A 17,380-nucleotide genomic window follows, 5' to 3' on the forward strand; every position below is an offset into this window, starting at 1 on the left:
AGAACGAGGGGTTTAATTTTTGCCATGGCCACAGAGCACAGCATCAGGGGCTGCACTATGTGTACAGCCCTGAGTTTCTGAAGGTAGGGGGACATTCGGGGGGATGGTAAAAGTGTGGCTAAACCACCTGCTTTATCTCCCACCCCCACCTCCAAGCCGCCTGTGTGAATAAGGCCTTACCATATGTACATCTTTAGGTTGCTTATAGGGGGACTAGATCTCCTACGCGCTTATAAGATATTTCTTTTCTGGAAGAGATCACCAAGCATTTCTGCAATTGCATCAATCACCTCCAAGCCTAGAATCAGTTGTGCCATATACTATTCACAGTGAGTTTGGCCATAGCAGCGTCTACATTGTTTAATTTGCAAAGGTCTCTCATAACAAGGAGAATAACTGAACGGTAGGCATAATGGGAAGACACATTTGAACACAGCGCCAGCTTATCTTGGGGGAGGGGACAGTAATCAGAAAAAAGTTTCTATATCTGTTCATTGTGTCGCACCCCTCCAAAAGTGGTTGGCTGTCAGGTGTCTGATTTGATGAGATTTTCCTAGAGTGTGCCTATATGTCCAGCTTATTCTCATTTGAAAACACTTCTGGGAGTGACACTCATCTAATGGAAAAGTGAAACCCAGTGAACAGCTTTCATGCATACAGCCACATTTAGATTAAGGAAGATGAGAAGGCAATGGAGTTACACACACAGCTGAAATCTTCATAAAGGCTAGTGTGGAAAAACAAGACTTCCCTAATATTCACATCAGTAATATATAAGTGAAACATAAGCTGAAGCATCATTTTACTCCCTTTTCTTCAAGATAAACTAACTGAAAAACACACACCCATACTCTTTAATCAACTTTTTTCTCACCTTTTGTGAGATGATAATGCTTAGTATCATGGCCAAATGTTTTTGGACACTTGACCATCACACCTAAATTATCTTGGACATCCCATTCTAAAACCATGGGTATTAATTAAGAGTTGGCACCCCCTTTGCAGCTTTAACATCCGCCACTTATTTGCAAAGGCTTTTCACAAGAATTTGGAATGTGTCTGTGGAAATTGGTGCCAATTTAGCAAAAGGGCATTTGTGGAGGCAGGTACTGATGTTGGATGAGAAGCCCTGGCTTGCAATCGGCACTCCAGTTCATCCCTAAGATTGTCAGTATAGTTGAGGTCAGGACTCTATGCAGGCAGGTTGAGTTACTCCAAACCAAAATGATCAAACCACATCTTTTTTTGGAGCTGGCTTTGTCCTCTGGGACACAATTCTGCTGGAATAGAGCCTTGTTGGAATTGCACAATTACCTAAAATGTCATTTTATGCTGTATTGATAACTGTACTCTTCACCAGAAACACCTGAACACAATAATTTGGAAATTTGATCACATATGGCTATATGGTATGTGTCCATGTTGTGTATTTTATTAGTTAAAATACTGCTTCATAAGTTAAATAGAATTCAACATTAATATGCCCTCAGAAAGCTTCCTTTTACTTTTTTATTTTTCCATTATATGGAATTTAATTTTGTCTATAGCGATTATTTCTCACTTATCCTTGTGCTTAGCTGGGAGTTGCGATAATGCTAATTTATCCTGAGGCCACATGGCAATAAATTACTTAGCACCTTAACACTGTAAGCCAACCTCATTTATCCTCCTGGCTGCCTGTGACACACAGGGCCAAGGATAGGCACCTGGGAGAATTTACTGCGCCTTGCTGGAAATGCTATTATAGTATGTAGATTGACTTCAGATGTAGCAGCATACAGTCCTTCATTTTGTTGTTTCACATTTATACCAAAATGTTCTGCTTGAGACAAAAGACAAATTTTTACCATTCACATGAATCTTTTACAGTTATATTACAGTATAGGGAAAACCACAAAGATTTTCATGTGGCTTAAAGGAATACCGTTATAAAAAATACTATAATGTATCATAAATCACAAGTGAAAATAAAAATTGTACTTATTGGTATATGTACAGTATACCTATACATCTAAACATGATAACACACCAATGGGGTTGATTTACTAAAATTGGAGAGTGCAAAATCTGGTGCAGCTGTGCATGATAGCCAATTGGCTTCTAACTTCAGCTTGTTCAATGAAGCTTTGACAATAATAAACTGGAAGCTGATTTGTTTCTATGCACAACTGCACCAGATTTCCACACTCCAGTTTTAGTAAATCATCCTCAATACCTGCTTAGTTAGCTCACACAGTTCCACAAAATGATTACCCTGGATCAAATTCTCACTTGAGCGATTTTCTGCTTGAAGCTTGTAGCTCTAAAACACTCAACAATCCAAATCCTGTTCATGCGATATCCCCTGTTCACATATAAGCATTCTGTTTTGAGGCAGAACGCCTGTTGCTCAAAAACGTACAAGAGCTTCTTTTTGGCAGAATACAGCTATTTGAGACTTAGGTCTTGTTCACAACATACATGCAGAAAAACTGATGGAAACTGATGCACAGATTTCACTTGCGGAGACAGCAGTTTACATCAGTTTTCATTACTTTAATGAGTTTTATACACATTGCAGATTCCTGCGCAGAAAATAAATCTGCCTGTGATACCAGTGTTGTGTTGTGAACAGGACACATAGAGAACAATTGATTTTGTTGTGCCCTTGCAGAAAAACTGACATCTCTGCACCATAATGTGAACAAGCCCTTTGTTTTTTGCCATCAGAAGTAGTAAATCTGCATATTAACTCCTTATTATCCATCAGACTTACTTTGGGTAAAATTTAGATCATTTTAGAAAGATGAAATCTGGGCTGTAGGAATGAGTTTTAGGTGGTTCGCTGTTACCACTGGTTTGAGGTGAATCCTGTGCATAGTCCCCCAGGAACATTCTTTTAAACCACAGTCCATTGCATGACCTTTGAATTATGGCCAGTTGACTTAGATGGTCAATAAGGGGACTTTTGGATATGCCAGGCCCCTAACTATAAAAGGGAGGGTAAAAGTAGCCATAGTGACAGTATATTGAAAGCTGATGTAGAGAGAGCCAGGGGAAAGCTGATAAACTGCCTAAGAAGAGACTAGGGTCAGTAGAAAAACTGTAATTCTGATGCTTAGCTCAACCCCTTTGCAGTCTTTTCTGTACTTCATAGTGGGGGGCTTTTTTGTCTTTCATTTTATTTTGTGTTTTGGTTTGAGATCAGCAGTCACTTTTAGCTGCTTTCCTTCCATAGCAATCCTCTTTTTTTTTTTTTTCTTTTTTTTTTTTGCTGCAAGGCTTTTCTTTAGAAAATGTTCTTGTATTGCAGGAGATTACATTTTGGGGTTTTCATTTGTTTTCAGTGTGCATTGTTTTTATTTTATAATAATAAGGATTTTAACCTCTAGGTTAAACTTTTTTTTTCCCTGCAAGTTTTATTTTTAACTACTTTTATTTTATGTTGATAGGGCCTTTTTAAGTTTGGATTGCGTAAAGTGCAGTATTCACTTGTTATTGACTATCTTTAAGGTGGCGTTTTTTTGCAGCTCACAACTACACAACTGCATCATTTGAACAAAAAAAAAGCTAACAGCAAAAAACAGCCTAGCCTTTCTAATTAAAATTGTCCTGCTCCTGGCCAATTTTACACCGCTATGTAATCTGCTGTTTCCTAATTCTTAGCAAGAGTTTGATACAAATTTTTCAGCAGCAGGACAGTTTTAAATCAGCAAAAACAGGGACTGCCACAGTGAGAAACTGACCAATTTCTATCTGCCAGTCAAAGTGGGCTTACCGTTTGTCTCTGATTAGGCTACCTGAAAAAAATATTCCCAAACTGAAATCAGATTGGGGAGGACTGTTGCTGTGTTTTAGCCAAGCTAATTAAAAAAAATATTTAAGCTATACAGTATAATGTGCATTTTCTAAATTTACCTAATGCATGCAATAAAACATTTAGCCATTCAAAAAGAAATTTAGGTCATAAGATTTAGCAAATACCATAAATACCATGTGTGTTATTCATAAGTAATTTGACCTCTTAATTGTGCGCTTTAGGGTTTTGTAATCTGAGTGATACATGCGTTTCCATCAGTAATAGCCAAGAGCCAATCAGCCTAATTTCCAGTCATGTGATAATTTACAGCCCAAGTAACCAATATGAGAATACTTCTTGTAAATAACCTTGGCTCTCCCTCTTGTCCCAAAGCAATAAAAAAATTAAAAATATACTGTATGGGTCTGATTTTTAATCCATTTCTGTGCCCTGGCAGTCCATGCTAAATTATGTTTTATAGATATTATATTGTAATAGTAGGTGGAGCCAACAACAATTTTTTCAAATTTGGAATGTTTTTTTTTTTTCCCAAAATAACATTTCCACACATACAGTGAGGAACAGAAGTATTTGAACCGCCTGCGATTTTGCAAGTTCTCCCACTTAGAAATCATGGAGGGGTCTGAAATTCACATTGTAGGTGCATTCCCACTCTGAGAGACAGAATTTTAAAAAAAAATTCAGGAAATCACATTGTATGATTTTTAAAGAATATATTTGTCTTGCACTGCTGAACACCTGAGAAAATCAGTGTTAATATTTGGTACAGAAGCCTTTGTTTGCAATTACAGAGGTCAAACGTTTCCTGTAGTTCTTGACCAGGTTTACACACACTGCAACAGGGATTTTGGCCCACTCCTCCACACAGATCTCCTCTAGATCTGTCAGGTTTCGGGGCTGTCGCTGAGCAACACGGAGTTTCAGCTCCCTTCAAAGATATTCTATTGGATTTAGGTCTGGAGACTGGCTAGGCCACTCCAGAACCTTGATATGCTTCTTACGGAGCCACTCCTTGGTTATCCTGGCTGTGTGCTTCGGGACGTTGTCATGTTGGAAGACCCAAACACGACCCATCTTCAATGCTCTGACTGAGGGAGGAGGTTGTTGCTCAAAATCTCACAATAAATGGCCCCATTCATCCTCTCCTTAATACAGTGCAGTCGTCCTATCCCCTTCACAGAAAAGCACCCCCAAAGCATGATGTTACCACCCCCATGCTTCACAGTATGGATGGTGTTCTTGGGATGCAACTTATCCTTCTTTTTCCTCCAAACACGACAAGTGAAGTTTAGACCAAAAAGTTCTACTTTGGTCTCATCTGACCACATGACTTTCTCCCATGCCTCCGCTGGATCATCCAGATGGTCATTGGCAAACTTCAGATGGGCCTGGACATGTGATGACTTGAGCAGGGGAACCTTCCGTGCAATGCATGATTTGAAACCATGACGGCGTAGTGTTCTACCGACAATGACCTTTGAAACTGTGGTCCCAGCTCTCTTCATGTCATTGACCAGCTCCTCCCTTGTAGTTCTGGGCTGATTCCTCCCCTTTCTTATCAGTGATACCCCACGAGGTGAGATCTTGCATGGAGCCCCAAGTCCGAGGGAGACTGACAGTCGTCTTTAGCCTCTTCCATTTTCTAACAATTGCTGATCTATTTTCACCAAGCTGCTTGGCAATTGCCCCGTAGCCCTTTCCAGCCTTGTGTAGGTCCACAATTTTGTCTGTGGTGTCTTTTGACAGCTCTGTGGTCTTGCCCATGGTAGTAGTTGAAGTTTGACTGACTGTGGGGTGGACAGGTGTCTTTAAAGAGCTCAGACAGGTGCTACTAAGTTAGATTAATGAGTGGAGTAGAGGTGGACTTTTTAAAGGCACAGTAACTGGTCTTTGAGAGCCAGAATTCTTGCTGTTTCTTAGGTGTTCAAATACGTATGTTCAGCAGTGCAAGACAAATACATTCTTTAAAAATCATACAATGTGATTTCCTGAATTTTTTTTTAAATTCTGTCTCTCAGAGTAGGAATGCACCTACAATGTGAATTTCAGACCCCTCCATGATTTCTAAGTGGGAGAACTTGCAAAATCGCAGGGTGTTCAAATACTTCTGTTCCTCACTGTAAGAACAGTTTTTATATAAACTGTCAGATTCTCCGAATCCTAAAACCTTCTTTGGTCATGAGAGCTGTGACATGCTTCACATGAAATTCTTAGTCTAATTCTTCAATTCACGTCTCACTGATTTGCTCCTGAAATGGTTAGTTTTGGACAGAAGCTCAGGACATGTTTTCAGTTGAAAAGGTTTTCTTGTTAGATGCTAAATGTTTTACCTTTGTTTTTAAATAACTCTTCTATTTTTTTTTTTAGGGTTGGACAAAATTTTACGAATTCTCTCTATCAGATCTGCGTGCTGCATATGATATTATTGATCGGCTGTTTGAAGGTATGTCTTCACAAGTGAAATTATAACTTTGTGAAATATATATATATATATATATATATATATATATATACTATATTGCCAAAAATTTTGGCACGCCTGCCTTTACACACACATGAACTTTTAATGGCATCCCAGTCTTAGTCCGTAGGGTTCAATATTGAGTTGGCCCACCCTTTGCAGCTATAACAGCTTCAACTCTTTTAGGCAGGCTGTTCACAAGGTTTAAGATTGTGTCTATGGGAATGTTTGACCATTCTTCCAGAAGCGCATTTTTGAGGTGGGCAGCACAGTGGCTAAATGGTTAGCACTTCCGCCTGGCAGTACTAGGGTTGTTGGTTCAAATCCCAACCATGGCACCACCTGCCTGGAGTTTACATGTTCTCCCTGTGCCTGCGTGGGTTTCCTCCGGGTACTCTGGTTTCCTTCCACACTCCAAAGACATGCTAATAGGTTAATTGAATCCTGTCTAAATGGGCCCTGGTATGTGTATGTATGAGTTAGGGACCTTAGATTGTATGCCCCTTGAGGGTTAGGGACTGATGTGAATGTACAATATATATATATATACACACACACACGTAAAGCGCTGCGTAAATTGATGGCACTATATAAGCCCCTGTAAAAAATAAAAAAGACATGGCTCACAGTCTCTGCTCTAATTCATCCCAGAGGTGTTCTATCGGGTTGAGGTCAGGACTCTATGTTGGCCAGTCAAGTTCTTCCACCTGAAACTCACTCATCCATGTCTGTATGGACCTTGCTTTGTGCATTGGTGTGCAGTCATGTTGGAACAGAAAGGGGTCATCCCCAAACTGTTCCCACAAAGTTGGGAGCATGAAATTGTCCAAAATGGTTAGGTATGCTGATGCCTTAAGAGTTCCCTTCACTGGAACTAAGGGGCCAAGCCCAACCCCTGAAAAACAGCCCCGCACCATAATCCCCCTCCACCAAACTTTACACTTGGTACAATGCAGTCAAGCAAGTACCGTTCTCCTGGCAACCGGCCAAACCCAGACATGTCCAGCAAATTTTCAGACAAAAAAGCGTGATTCATCACTCCAGAGAACACATCTCCACTGCTCTAGAATCCAGTGGCGGCATGCTTTACACCACTGCATCCGACACTTTGCATTGCACTTGGTAATGTAAGGCTTGGTTGCAGCTGCTTGGCCATGCAAACCCATTCCATGAAGCTCTCTATACACTGTTGTTGTGCATGCAGGCCACATAAAGTTTGGAGGTCTTTAGCTATTGACTCTGGAGACAGTTGGTGACTTCTGCGCACTATGCGCTGACCCCGCTCTGTCATTTTACATGGCCTACTATTTGGTGGCTGAGTTGCTGTTGTTCCCAGTTGCTTCCACTTTGTTATAATACCACTAACAGTTCACCGTGGAATATTTAGTAGCAAGGAAATTTCACGGACGGACTTATTGCACAGATGGCAACCTATCACGGTACCACAATTGAATTCACTGAGCTCCTGAGAGTGACCCATTCTTTCACAAATGTTTGTAGAAGCAGTCTGCATGCCTCGGGGCTTGATTTTATACACCTGTGGCCATGGAGGTGATTGGAACACCTGAATCCAATGATTTGGAGGGGTGTTCCAATACTTTTGGCAATATAGTGCAGTGTTTCTCAACCTTCTTTCAGTCAAGGCACCCTTTAAACTTATGGACAGTCCCAAGACACCCCTTAAAATTATGGACAGTCCCGAGGCACCCCATTCTAAAATGGGGTTCCTCGAGACTGTCCATAATTTTAAAAGGGCACCCCATTCTAAAAACTATTCTAACCGCAAAACCCACACATGTAGGACACCCAACATTAGAGGTGATGTATTCTTCCAAAGCAAATACACTTTTGCACACTGTTACTGACTAGTATTCCAATGTTTCTCTTCCCCCTCAGTTTTTCTCCATCACTGAGCTAATGTGACCCCAGCACTGACAGAGAAGGACAAGGGAGGGTCAAACTAGGATTCTGTGCAGGCAGCTGACATCCTCCTTATCAATTGATGATGCCATTGGTTGTCAGGACGCTGGCGGCTAGAAGGTTGTGATGGCGCACATTGAAAACATGTGGGTGTAACTAAAAGGCAGGTTTGTTCCACCCGCTGGCTTGTAGACAAGTTTTGGGCAATTTTTAGACATTTTGCTAAGGCTCCCCTGAAGAAACCTCAAGGCACCCCAGGGTTCCCGGGCACCCTGGTTGAGACAGGCTGATATAGTGTATATAAACACACTCACCGGCCACTTTATTAGGTACACATGTTCAGTTGTTAACACAAATTGCTAATCAGGCAATCACATGGTATCAACTAAATGCATTTAGGCATCCAGACATGGTGAAGACGCCTTGCTGAAGTTTACACCAAGCATCAGAATGGGGAAGAAAGGGGATTTTTGTGACTTTGAATGTGGCATGGTTGTTGGTGCCAGGCGGGCTGGTCTGAATATTTAAAGACTGATCTACTTGGACTTTCACGCACAACCATCTCCAGGGTTTACAGAGAATGGTCTGTAAAAGAGAAAATATACAGTGAGTGGCAGTTGTGTGGACGAAAAAGCACCTCTTTATACACCTGTGGCCAATCTAGGGTTCCTGGCATGCCCAGGAACCCTCCATATATGAGATATGGATATTTACATCGAACCAAGCTGGACCAATACAAGTTTGCAAAAAAGATAATGCCTGGAGTTGTGCTTTTTCAGCATGTAGGATGCATATATGTATATGGGTTAGCTAATTGCTGTCTTGGGTGTATGCCCACAATGCAAGATTTAAATGCTCACTTCTGTGTAGGAAACGGTAAAGGCATTTTACTTGTTTGCTCTCCCATGCTCTAATGGTGGACTGTCCCTTGCATCCTCACATCTAGTGCAAGGCTAAGGACTCTGTATCCGTCTTGATGATGTCAGAAGTCCTTAGACTGCTGGAGTGTGAGGGAGAAGAGGCTGCAGGGACCTGTTGAGCAGTGTGAAGGAGCCTGCAGGAGCACAGGATCGAGTAGGTAAAAAGTTATTTTCCAAATTCCCTAGACCTAAACAAACGGTTAACGCTTGCAGTGTGGGAGCAGCCCCACTGCAAGAGTGGATTTTCAGTTTTCCTGGAGTTCATCTTTAAACAGCAGCTTTTTCTGAAGTGGTTAAAGAGGCTTTCTTCAAAAGATTATTAGGTAAACCTTTCACTAATTGTAGGCCCCTCTGAAAGACAGCACCTGCTGATTTATCCCTTTGGTGGAGGCACATAGGGTCTGTCTACTCACCATTGTAGCTGAACTGTATGACATACACAGACTCAGCCAATTGCACTCAGTTGGTAGTTGGTATAAGGACACCCATAGAATAAGGTTAGGAGCCCATTCTCAGGACTGCACTGTTATTTTGCACATCTAACCTAGTTACTGCAACAAATAATGTATTTAATTTTTTTGCGGATGAACCTTTAAATACAATGTATAATTGGCAACTTTATATATGTGCTAAAATGCTTGCTTTATATTGCAGTAACCAATTTGTTATTGCTTTCTTCAGTGTTAGAATATACCCCCATGTGATTTCATCTAAAGCCTGATCTAACCACTCCAATTGGTTATTTAAAAGCCTGTGTATGGTAACATTACATTGCTGTGTCAGTTTCAGTAGCAGTCGTCTACATTGTTAGGAAGCAGGCAGCTGCAAGTCTCCATATGGCTATGATCCATGAAGTAATAGACTCAACTTACCTGGCCCATCACCAGTGTATTCTGAGTTGTGAAAAGGGGGTTCCATTTAGGGCGAGTTATAAATACAGGCATTAGAGGCATTCGAATGTAATTTTTAAAAGTAGTAAAAAAATCTTTTACTCAAGCTGGTTCGTATGGATCACCATTTCCTTACTGTAATCTCAAAGCCACATTTTAAAATAATGACTCAAAGTAAATTAATTTGAACCACTCCAAAACTGCTCTTTAAAACTTGGGGACATTTTTTTTTCAGGTGGCAGAAACTTTCAGTGGGAGTTTGTGCACGGTCTCTTAGAGAACGCAATCTATGGAGGACGTGTAGATAACTACTTTGATTTACGAGTTCTTCGCTCCTATCTGGAACAGTTTTTCAATTCTCATGCTGGAGGATTAAAGGGAAGCAAGATGACTTTCCCGTTGTCTGCATCTCTGCCAAATTCCTGCAGCATTATGGTAAGATTTTTTTTTATTAATTTATTTTGCGAGCTATGTTTTTATGATCAATGCAAGAATGAGTGCAATTAGGAAATAGGCTTGCAACCACTATCAAGCTCACCAACAGAATACTGTGTAGGACAAAACTACTTTTTTACATTTTGTGAAATGTCATCTCTTTCATCACAAATCCATAGAAAAAGTAGTTTTTATCTTCACCCCCTCCTTACAGTTTGTATACAGGTAGCAACTCGGCATATTCAAATCTAAACCCAAAACAAAAGTGTTCTGTATTGTAGATTGACAGCTTTTAGTTGTGGTGTCTGTATTAGTTCTCTTTATTTACCTGGTAATCTCACAAAAAACACAGTTCCAGTGCTTGGGTGGATACATTTACTCCTCCCCTAATATGCTTACAGGAATTGACATGGACACTGCATTTCTAGCAAGATCAACAGATATTTTCTGTACTTGTTGTAAATGTACGAGCCTGAAAAAAAGAAAACCTCATGAAAGGACCAATATATTTCAGGTTTGTACATTCTAGACATTATTATTATTATTATTATATCGAGTTTATATAGCGCCAAAGGGTTTGCTCAGCGCTGTACAATAGAGGGGGGGGGACAATACATGAAACAGTACAGTAACAACAAACAGCACATGAGGGGTTAGAGGGCCCTACTCTTTCGAGCTTACAATCTAGGAGGGAGGGGGTAGTGGTACAGGACGAAATGGCTGTGGGGAATGGAGTGGTAGGAGGAGGGAAGGGCAGCGGCTGTTAGGTGAGGGTGGGGTAGGCTTCCCTGAAGAGGTGGGTTTTCAGGGAGCGCCTGAAGGTGAGGAGGGAAGGTGACAGTCTGATGGATTGGGGTAGTGAGTTCCAGAGGATGGGGGAGGACCTGGAGAAGTCTTGCAGGCGTGCATGGGAGGAGGAGACCAGGGAACAAGATAGAAGGAGGTCCCGTGAAGAGCGAAGGGTACAGGTAGGGTGGTACCTGGGAATCAGGTCGGTGAGGTAGTTAGGGGCAGTGTTGTGAATGGCCTTATAGGTCAGAGTGAGCAGTTTGAATTTAATGCGTTGGGCAATGGGGAGCCAGTGGAGGGAGAGGCAGAGGGGGGTGGCAGAGGTGGAGCGGCTGGTGAGGTGGATGAGTCTGGCCACTGAGTTCAGGATGGTCTGAAGCGGGGAGAGTTTGCACTGGGGTAGGCCGGTGAGGAGGGAGTTGCAGTAGTCAAGGCGTGAGACAATCGGGGAGTGTACGAGTAGTTTAGTGGTGTCTGGGGTAAGGAAGGAGCGTATCTTGGCGATGTTGCGAAGGTGGAGCCTGCATGTGTTTGTAAGTGATTTGACATGAGGTTGAAAGGAAAGGTTTGAGTCCAGAATGACGCCAAGGACCTTGGCTTGCGGGGCTGGATTGATGGTGGTGTTGTTGGTAGTGATGGAAAGGATGGGGGGGGGGGGGCGCGGGGAGGGGACATCTTTAAAAGTGTATCAAAAAACAATATTTTAATGGCTTTGGATTTCAGAAGAGTCAACAACTGCTGTTGGCTTTTTATGGATGTCTGTGTCAACCCTAGGGAGGTTTGCCTTCTCTGTTTGTCCTGTTGACCATTGACCAAGCCTACCATGCACAACTCCAATATCAGCCATTTCTTGCTTAATTGGATGACATTTGTGCAGTGAGTGATCCACCAAGCTTGACTAAACTCTGTTGAAAGATAAACTGACCCTGGTGGAAAAATGTTGGCCGAACAGTGACTGCATCCAATCAGATGCCGTTACTGTTCAGGTATTAAAGTACACACAGGTTCTGTGCTTGCTTGAATATAATGGCCTCCAGAGCAACATACTCAAAAAGGTGCTGGGAATTTCAAAACTTGCATGTGTAGCCAGTAGACGGAAAGCGTCAAACAAACTTTATAACTCTGGTGAGGCCTTATCCACCATGCTACAAGACCTGCAGAAGGAGGTTGGGGTAGACAAGGCAACTACAGCTAGTCCTCACATTATCTGTGCCACTTCTGGAAATTCTGCCCTGCACAAGGCTCTTTAGGTCAGCTCAGTACAGGATTACATCTTTGCAGCTTTAACCGCTTGCCGCCCTGCCACTGTGTATATACGTGTGCAGGGCGGCAGTGGAGCGCAAAACCACGTTTAAAAACGGGTTCCGCGCTCCCGACACTTTCGCCGGCAGGGGGGCGCGCGCGCGCGCTCCCGCCGACCCGCGGGTGATCCGATTCGATCCAGGAGGGATCAATCATTAGATTTCAGCCAGTGATTTCTGGCTGAAATCGGATGATCGGTCCCTGTCCTATCCTGTCCTGTGTTGATATTTACACAGGGCAGGATATGATGTCATTCTTCTCTGCCTGGACACATTCCGTTCCAGACAGAGAAGAAGAGACATTTAAACGTGAGTAAAACAGCACACTGACAGTTAGAACACAGTCTAGGACACATTTAACCCCCTGATTGCCCCCCCCAGTTAACCCTTCACTGCCCTGTCACCAGTGTCACTGATCAGTGAAGCGATTTTTATTGATCACTGTATCAGTGTCGCTGGCGACTTCCAATAGTGCTAGCGCCCCTCCCAGATAGCGCCAGTTTGCCCCCCAGTACACCAATAAAGCCATTTAACCCCTTAATTTCCCCCCCCCACCCCCCCAGTTAACCCCTTAACTGCCCTGTCACCAGTGTCACTGATCAGTGAAGCGATTTTTACTGATCACTGTATCAGTGTCGCTGGCGACTTCCGATAGTGTTAGCGCCCCTCCCATATAGCGCCAGATTGCCCACTAATACACCAGTAGTCCCGTCTAACCCCTTGATCGCCCCCCCCCCCCCCCCCCTGAGTTGACCCCTTCACTGCCCTCTCACCAGTGTCACTGATCAGTGAACCAATTTTTACTGATCACTGTATCAGTGTCGCTGGCGACTTCCGTTAGTGTTAGCGCCCCTCCCAGATAGCGCCAGATTGCCCGCTAATACACCAGTAGTCCCGTCTAACCCCTTAATCGCGCCCCCCCCCCCCCCCTGAGTTGACCCCTTCACTGCCCTGTCACCAGTGTCACTGATCAGTGAACCAATTTTTACTGATCACTGTATCAGTGTCGCTGGCGACTTCCAATAGTGTTAGCGCCCCTCCCAGATAGCGCCAGTTTACCCGCCAGTACATCAGTAATCCCATTTAACCCCTTGATCGCCCCCCCCCCCCCCAGTTAACCCCTTCACTGCCCTGTCACCAGTGTCATTGATTACAGTGAACAGATTTTTACTGATCACTGTATTGGTACTGGTGACTTGGTACTGGTGACTTCCGATAGTTTTAGCGCCCCTCCCAGATAGCACCAGTTTGCCCGCTAGTACACAAATAATCACATTTGACCCCTTGATTGCCAGGAACACGCTTACTTGCACGCTAAACCTTCATTGCTAGTATAGTGTCTGATTGGATCAATATCTTTGATCAGATCAGCGCTATACCAGCATTCACATTACTTTAGTATCCCCAAAAACGCAGTGTTAGCGGGATCAGCCCCAACACCTGCCAGCACCTGCGTTTAGCCCCTACGCCCCCCCCTTCTCCCCCGGCAAGTGCAGTGTCAGTAGATAACTGTCACTTGATACATATTACACACAAAACCGCAGTGTTCACAGAATCAGGCCTGATATCTGTTAGCACTTGTCGGTAAATTTTTTGTAGCGGTTCAAGCAGTCCCTGACAGCCAGGCGCTCTTTTTCCCGTGAGTCGCACTAGGTACCTGTAAATTTAGTGGCCAAAATGTCTAAGCAAAGGTACACTAGTGAAGAGGCCTATAGGATTCTGAGCATGTCAAGTGAGAGCGAAGGGGAAGACTCACTGGCAGAACCAGGCTCAGAATACGAACCTATAGACAGCAGCGGCACCCTGACAGCTAGCTCAGACGACGAGGAAGTGGTCCCTGCTAAGGTCAGGCGTACCCGATCCCATTCACAGGTTGCTGAGGTGGTACAAATGCATGATGACTCTCATATGCAGCAGAGTGCCAGTACTAGTGCCGCAGTATCTTTTGGTGAACTGGCGAGCACCAGCGGCCTAGTACGTCCTGGTCGTAGGCATACCAGCACTGCAGTATCACTTGGTGACGTGGCGAGTCCCATAAGTGCAGTACAAGCTGGTGCGGTGGCGAGCACAAGTAGTGTCCCGCGGCCACCAAGAATTCGCAGACAGGCCCGTAGAGCCCCTAGTGTCCTTCCGGATGTGCTTGCAAATCCCGATTGGCAGCCCACAAATTCTGCAGCACCCGTACTTCCCCCATTCACTGCCCAACCCGGAATTCAGGTGGAAACAGCAAATTTAAATACTCCCCTTAATTTTTTTGAGCTGTTTTTCACAGAAGATCTTTATGCATTGATTGTGGATCAAAGCAATTTATATGCACGCCAATTTATCGCCGCCAACCCAAATTCAAACCTTGCCAGACCATTCGCATGGAAACCCATTACGGTTTCCGAATTTAAAGTTTTTTTGGGCCTAACCCTCAACATGGGCATTAATGATAAAAATCAATTGCGGTTGTATTGGTCCACCGACCCTCTTGTTCACATGTCCGTGTTCTCTGCTGCCATGGCCAGGCATAGATATGAGACGATAAGGCGTTTTATGCACTTCTACGACAACTCACTCAGTCGTCCTCAGGGTGACCCTGAATTTGACCGGCTCCACAAAATTCGGCCCCTCGTAAATCACTTTAACCAAAAATTTGCAGATGTGTATACTCCCCAGAAAAACATCTGTATCGATGAGTCCCTCATTCAATATTCTGGCCGCCTTGTAATCAAACAATATCTCCCCAGCAAGCGTGCCAGATATGGGATCAAGATGTATAAGACCTGTGAGAGGGCAACAGGCTATACATGTAAGTTTTGGATTTACGAGGGAAAAGATAGTTACTTGGAGCCCCCCGGATGCCCAGACTACATGGGGAGCAGTGGCAAGATAGTTTGGGACTTGGCGTCATCCTATTTCCATATGGGGTACCACTTATACGTGGACAATTTTTATTCAAGCGTGCCACTATTTAGACATTTGTTCAATTTGGGAATTTGCACATGTGGCACTGTGCGATCTAATCGCCGAGGCTTCCCCCAACGGCTTGTAAATACCCGTCTTAAAAAGGGGGAAAAAGCCTGCTTGAGAAATGAAGAATTGCTCGCAGTGAAGTGGAAGGACAAACGGGATGTTTACCTCCTGTCTTCCATTCACGCAGATACGACCGTCCAAATTACCACGGCAGGTGGTGTTGTTGAGAAGCCCCTCTGTGTCCACGATTATAACCTTAACATGGGAGGGGTGGACTTCAATGACCAGATGATGCAGCCGTATTTAGTTTCCCGAAAATCCAAACGCTGGTACATAAAAGTGTCAGTTTATTTATTTCAATTGGCTCTATATAATGCTTTTGTTCTCTATAAAGCAACTGGACATAGTGGATCATACCTAAATTTCCAGTTAGAGAACATCAGGGCCCTTTTGTATCCAGAAGGTGCTGCGCCCCAAATCCCTCTCCCAGATGCAGTTAGCCGTCTGCATGAGAGACATTTTCTCGATACCATTCCTGGTACCCCAACCCAAAGAAGACCCCAAAAAAGATGTCGTGTCTGCAGCAAACGTGGAATTAGGCGTGACAGCCGCTATTGTTGTCCCTCCTGTCCTGGCCAACCTGGCCTCTGCATCAAGCCCTGCTTCCGCCTCTACCATACACTAGTGAACTATTAGTATAGGGTACAGCACGGCACAGATCAGGGCACATTTACACAGGGTCTCAAAAGATGTTAGGTAGTCAGGAAACTGGCTATCGCATTTGGAGAGACCCTACCAGCTGTTTAAATGTTTGAAGTTTGGAAAAAAAAAGTTAAAAAAATAAAAAAAATAAATAAAAGTACAAATACCCCCCAAAAAAATAAAAAAATATAAAAACCAAAAATAGTTATAGTTTTTTTTGTTGTTGTCATTTTTGTGATTGTTCGACTTTCACTGGTTTATTGTTGTTTTATTGTTAACCATTTCTGTTTGCAGGAATGCTTTCAGCTGCAGCGTTGACCTGTTTATTCTGACAGCAACAGGAACTTGCTCTCAGAATAGACATAAGTCAGCGTGGGCAGCGCTGTTGGATGAGATTTTTCATCCGCAGTTATAAAAAACAGAATATATGCCAAAGCATGGGGGCCTGGGGTGGCCAGTGGGTGGATGGCCCCTATGCTTCGGCATATATATTTTATATTTGTTGGCACATTTCATATGTGCCCACCATTAGAAGTGGGTGGATTGAGGGAGGTTTCTAATGGTGGGCATACCACCACACACTTTTCCTTATAAAGTTGTTTTATTGAGTTTATGTTTTATTGTTAACCATTGTTGATTTCTTTGCAGGAACGTTAAACTGCAGCACTGACCTGTTTATTCTGACAGCAACAGGGTCTTGCTTTCAGAATAGACATAAGTAGGTGTGTGCAGTGCTGTTGGATGAGATTTTTCATCCGCAGTTAAAAAAAAGAGAATATATGCCAAAGCATGGGGGCCTGGGGTGGCCAGTGGGTGGATGGCCCCTATGCTTCGGCATATATATTTTATATTTGTTGGCACATTTCATGTGTGCCCACCATTAGAAGTGGGTGGATTGAGGGAGGTTTCTAATGGTGGGCATACCACCACACACTTTTCCTTATAAAGTTGTTTTATTGAGTTTATGTTTTATTGTTAACCATTGTTGATTTCTTTGCAGGAACGTCAAACTGCAGCACTGACCTGTTTATTATGACAGCAACAGGGTCTTGCTTTCAGAATAGACATAAGTAGGTGTGTGCAGTGCTGTCGGATGAGATTTTTCATCCGCAGTTAAAAAAAAGAGAATGTATGCCAAAGCATGGGGGCCTGGGGTGGCCAGTGGGTGGATGGCCCCCATGCTTCGGCATATATATTTTATATTT

The 17,380-nt window shown here is 43.3% G+C and overlaps 1 protein-coding gene across 3 annotated transcripts in view; it reads left to right on the forward strand.

The window, feature by feature from the left end:
• DYNC2H1 (dynein cytoplasmic 2 heavy chain 1) overlaps window positions 1-17,380 on the forward strand; it is a 597,118-nt gene that overhangs the window by 358,235 nt on the left and 221,503 nt on the right. For all 3 annotated transcript variants that reach the window (XM_089687276.1, XM_089687277.1, XM_089687278.1), the window contains 2 exons: window positions 6,167-6,242; window positions 10,226-10,425. In XM_089687276.1, coding sequence (XP_089543402.1) covers window positions 6,167-6,242; window positions 10,226-10,425 — 276 coding nt within the window. The remainder of the gene's footprint in view (window positions 1-6,166; window positions 6,243-10,225; window positions 10,426-17,380) is intronic.

This window comes from Staurois parvus, unplaced genomic scaffold (genome assembly GCF_062004578.1).
Source record: "Staurois parvus isolate SC_StPar_1 unplaced genomic scaffold, SC_StPar_1.0 ptg000422l, whole genome shotgun sequence".
Classification (NCBI taxonomy): Eukaryota; Metazoa; Chordata; class Amphibia; order Anura; family Ranidae; genus Staurois; species Staurois parvus.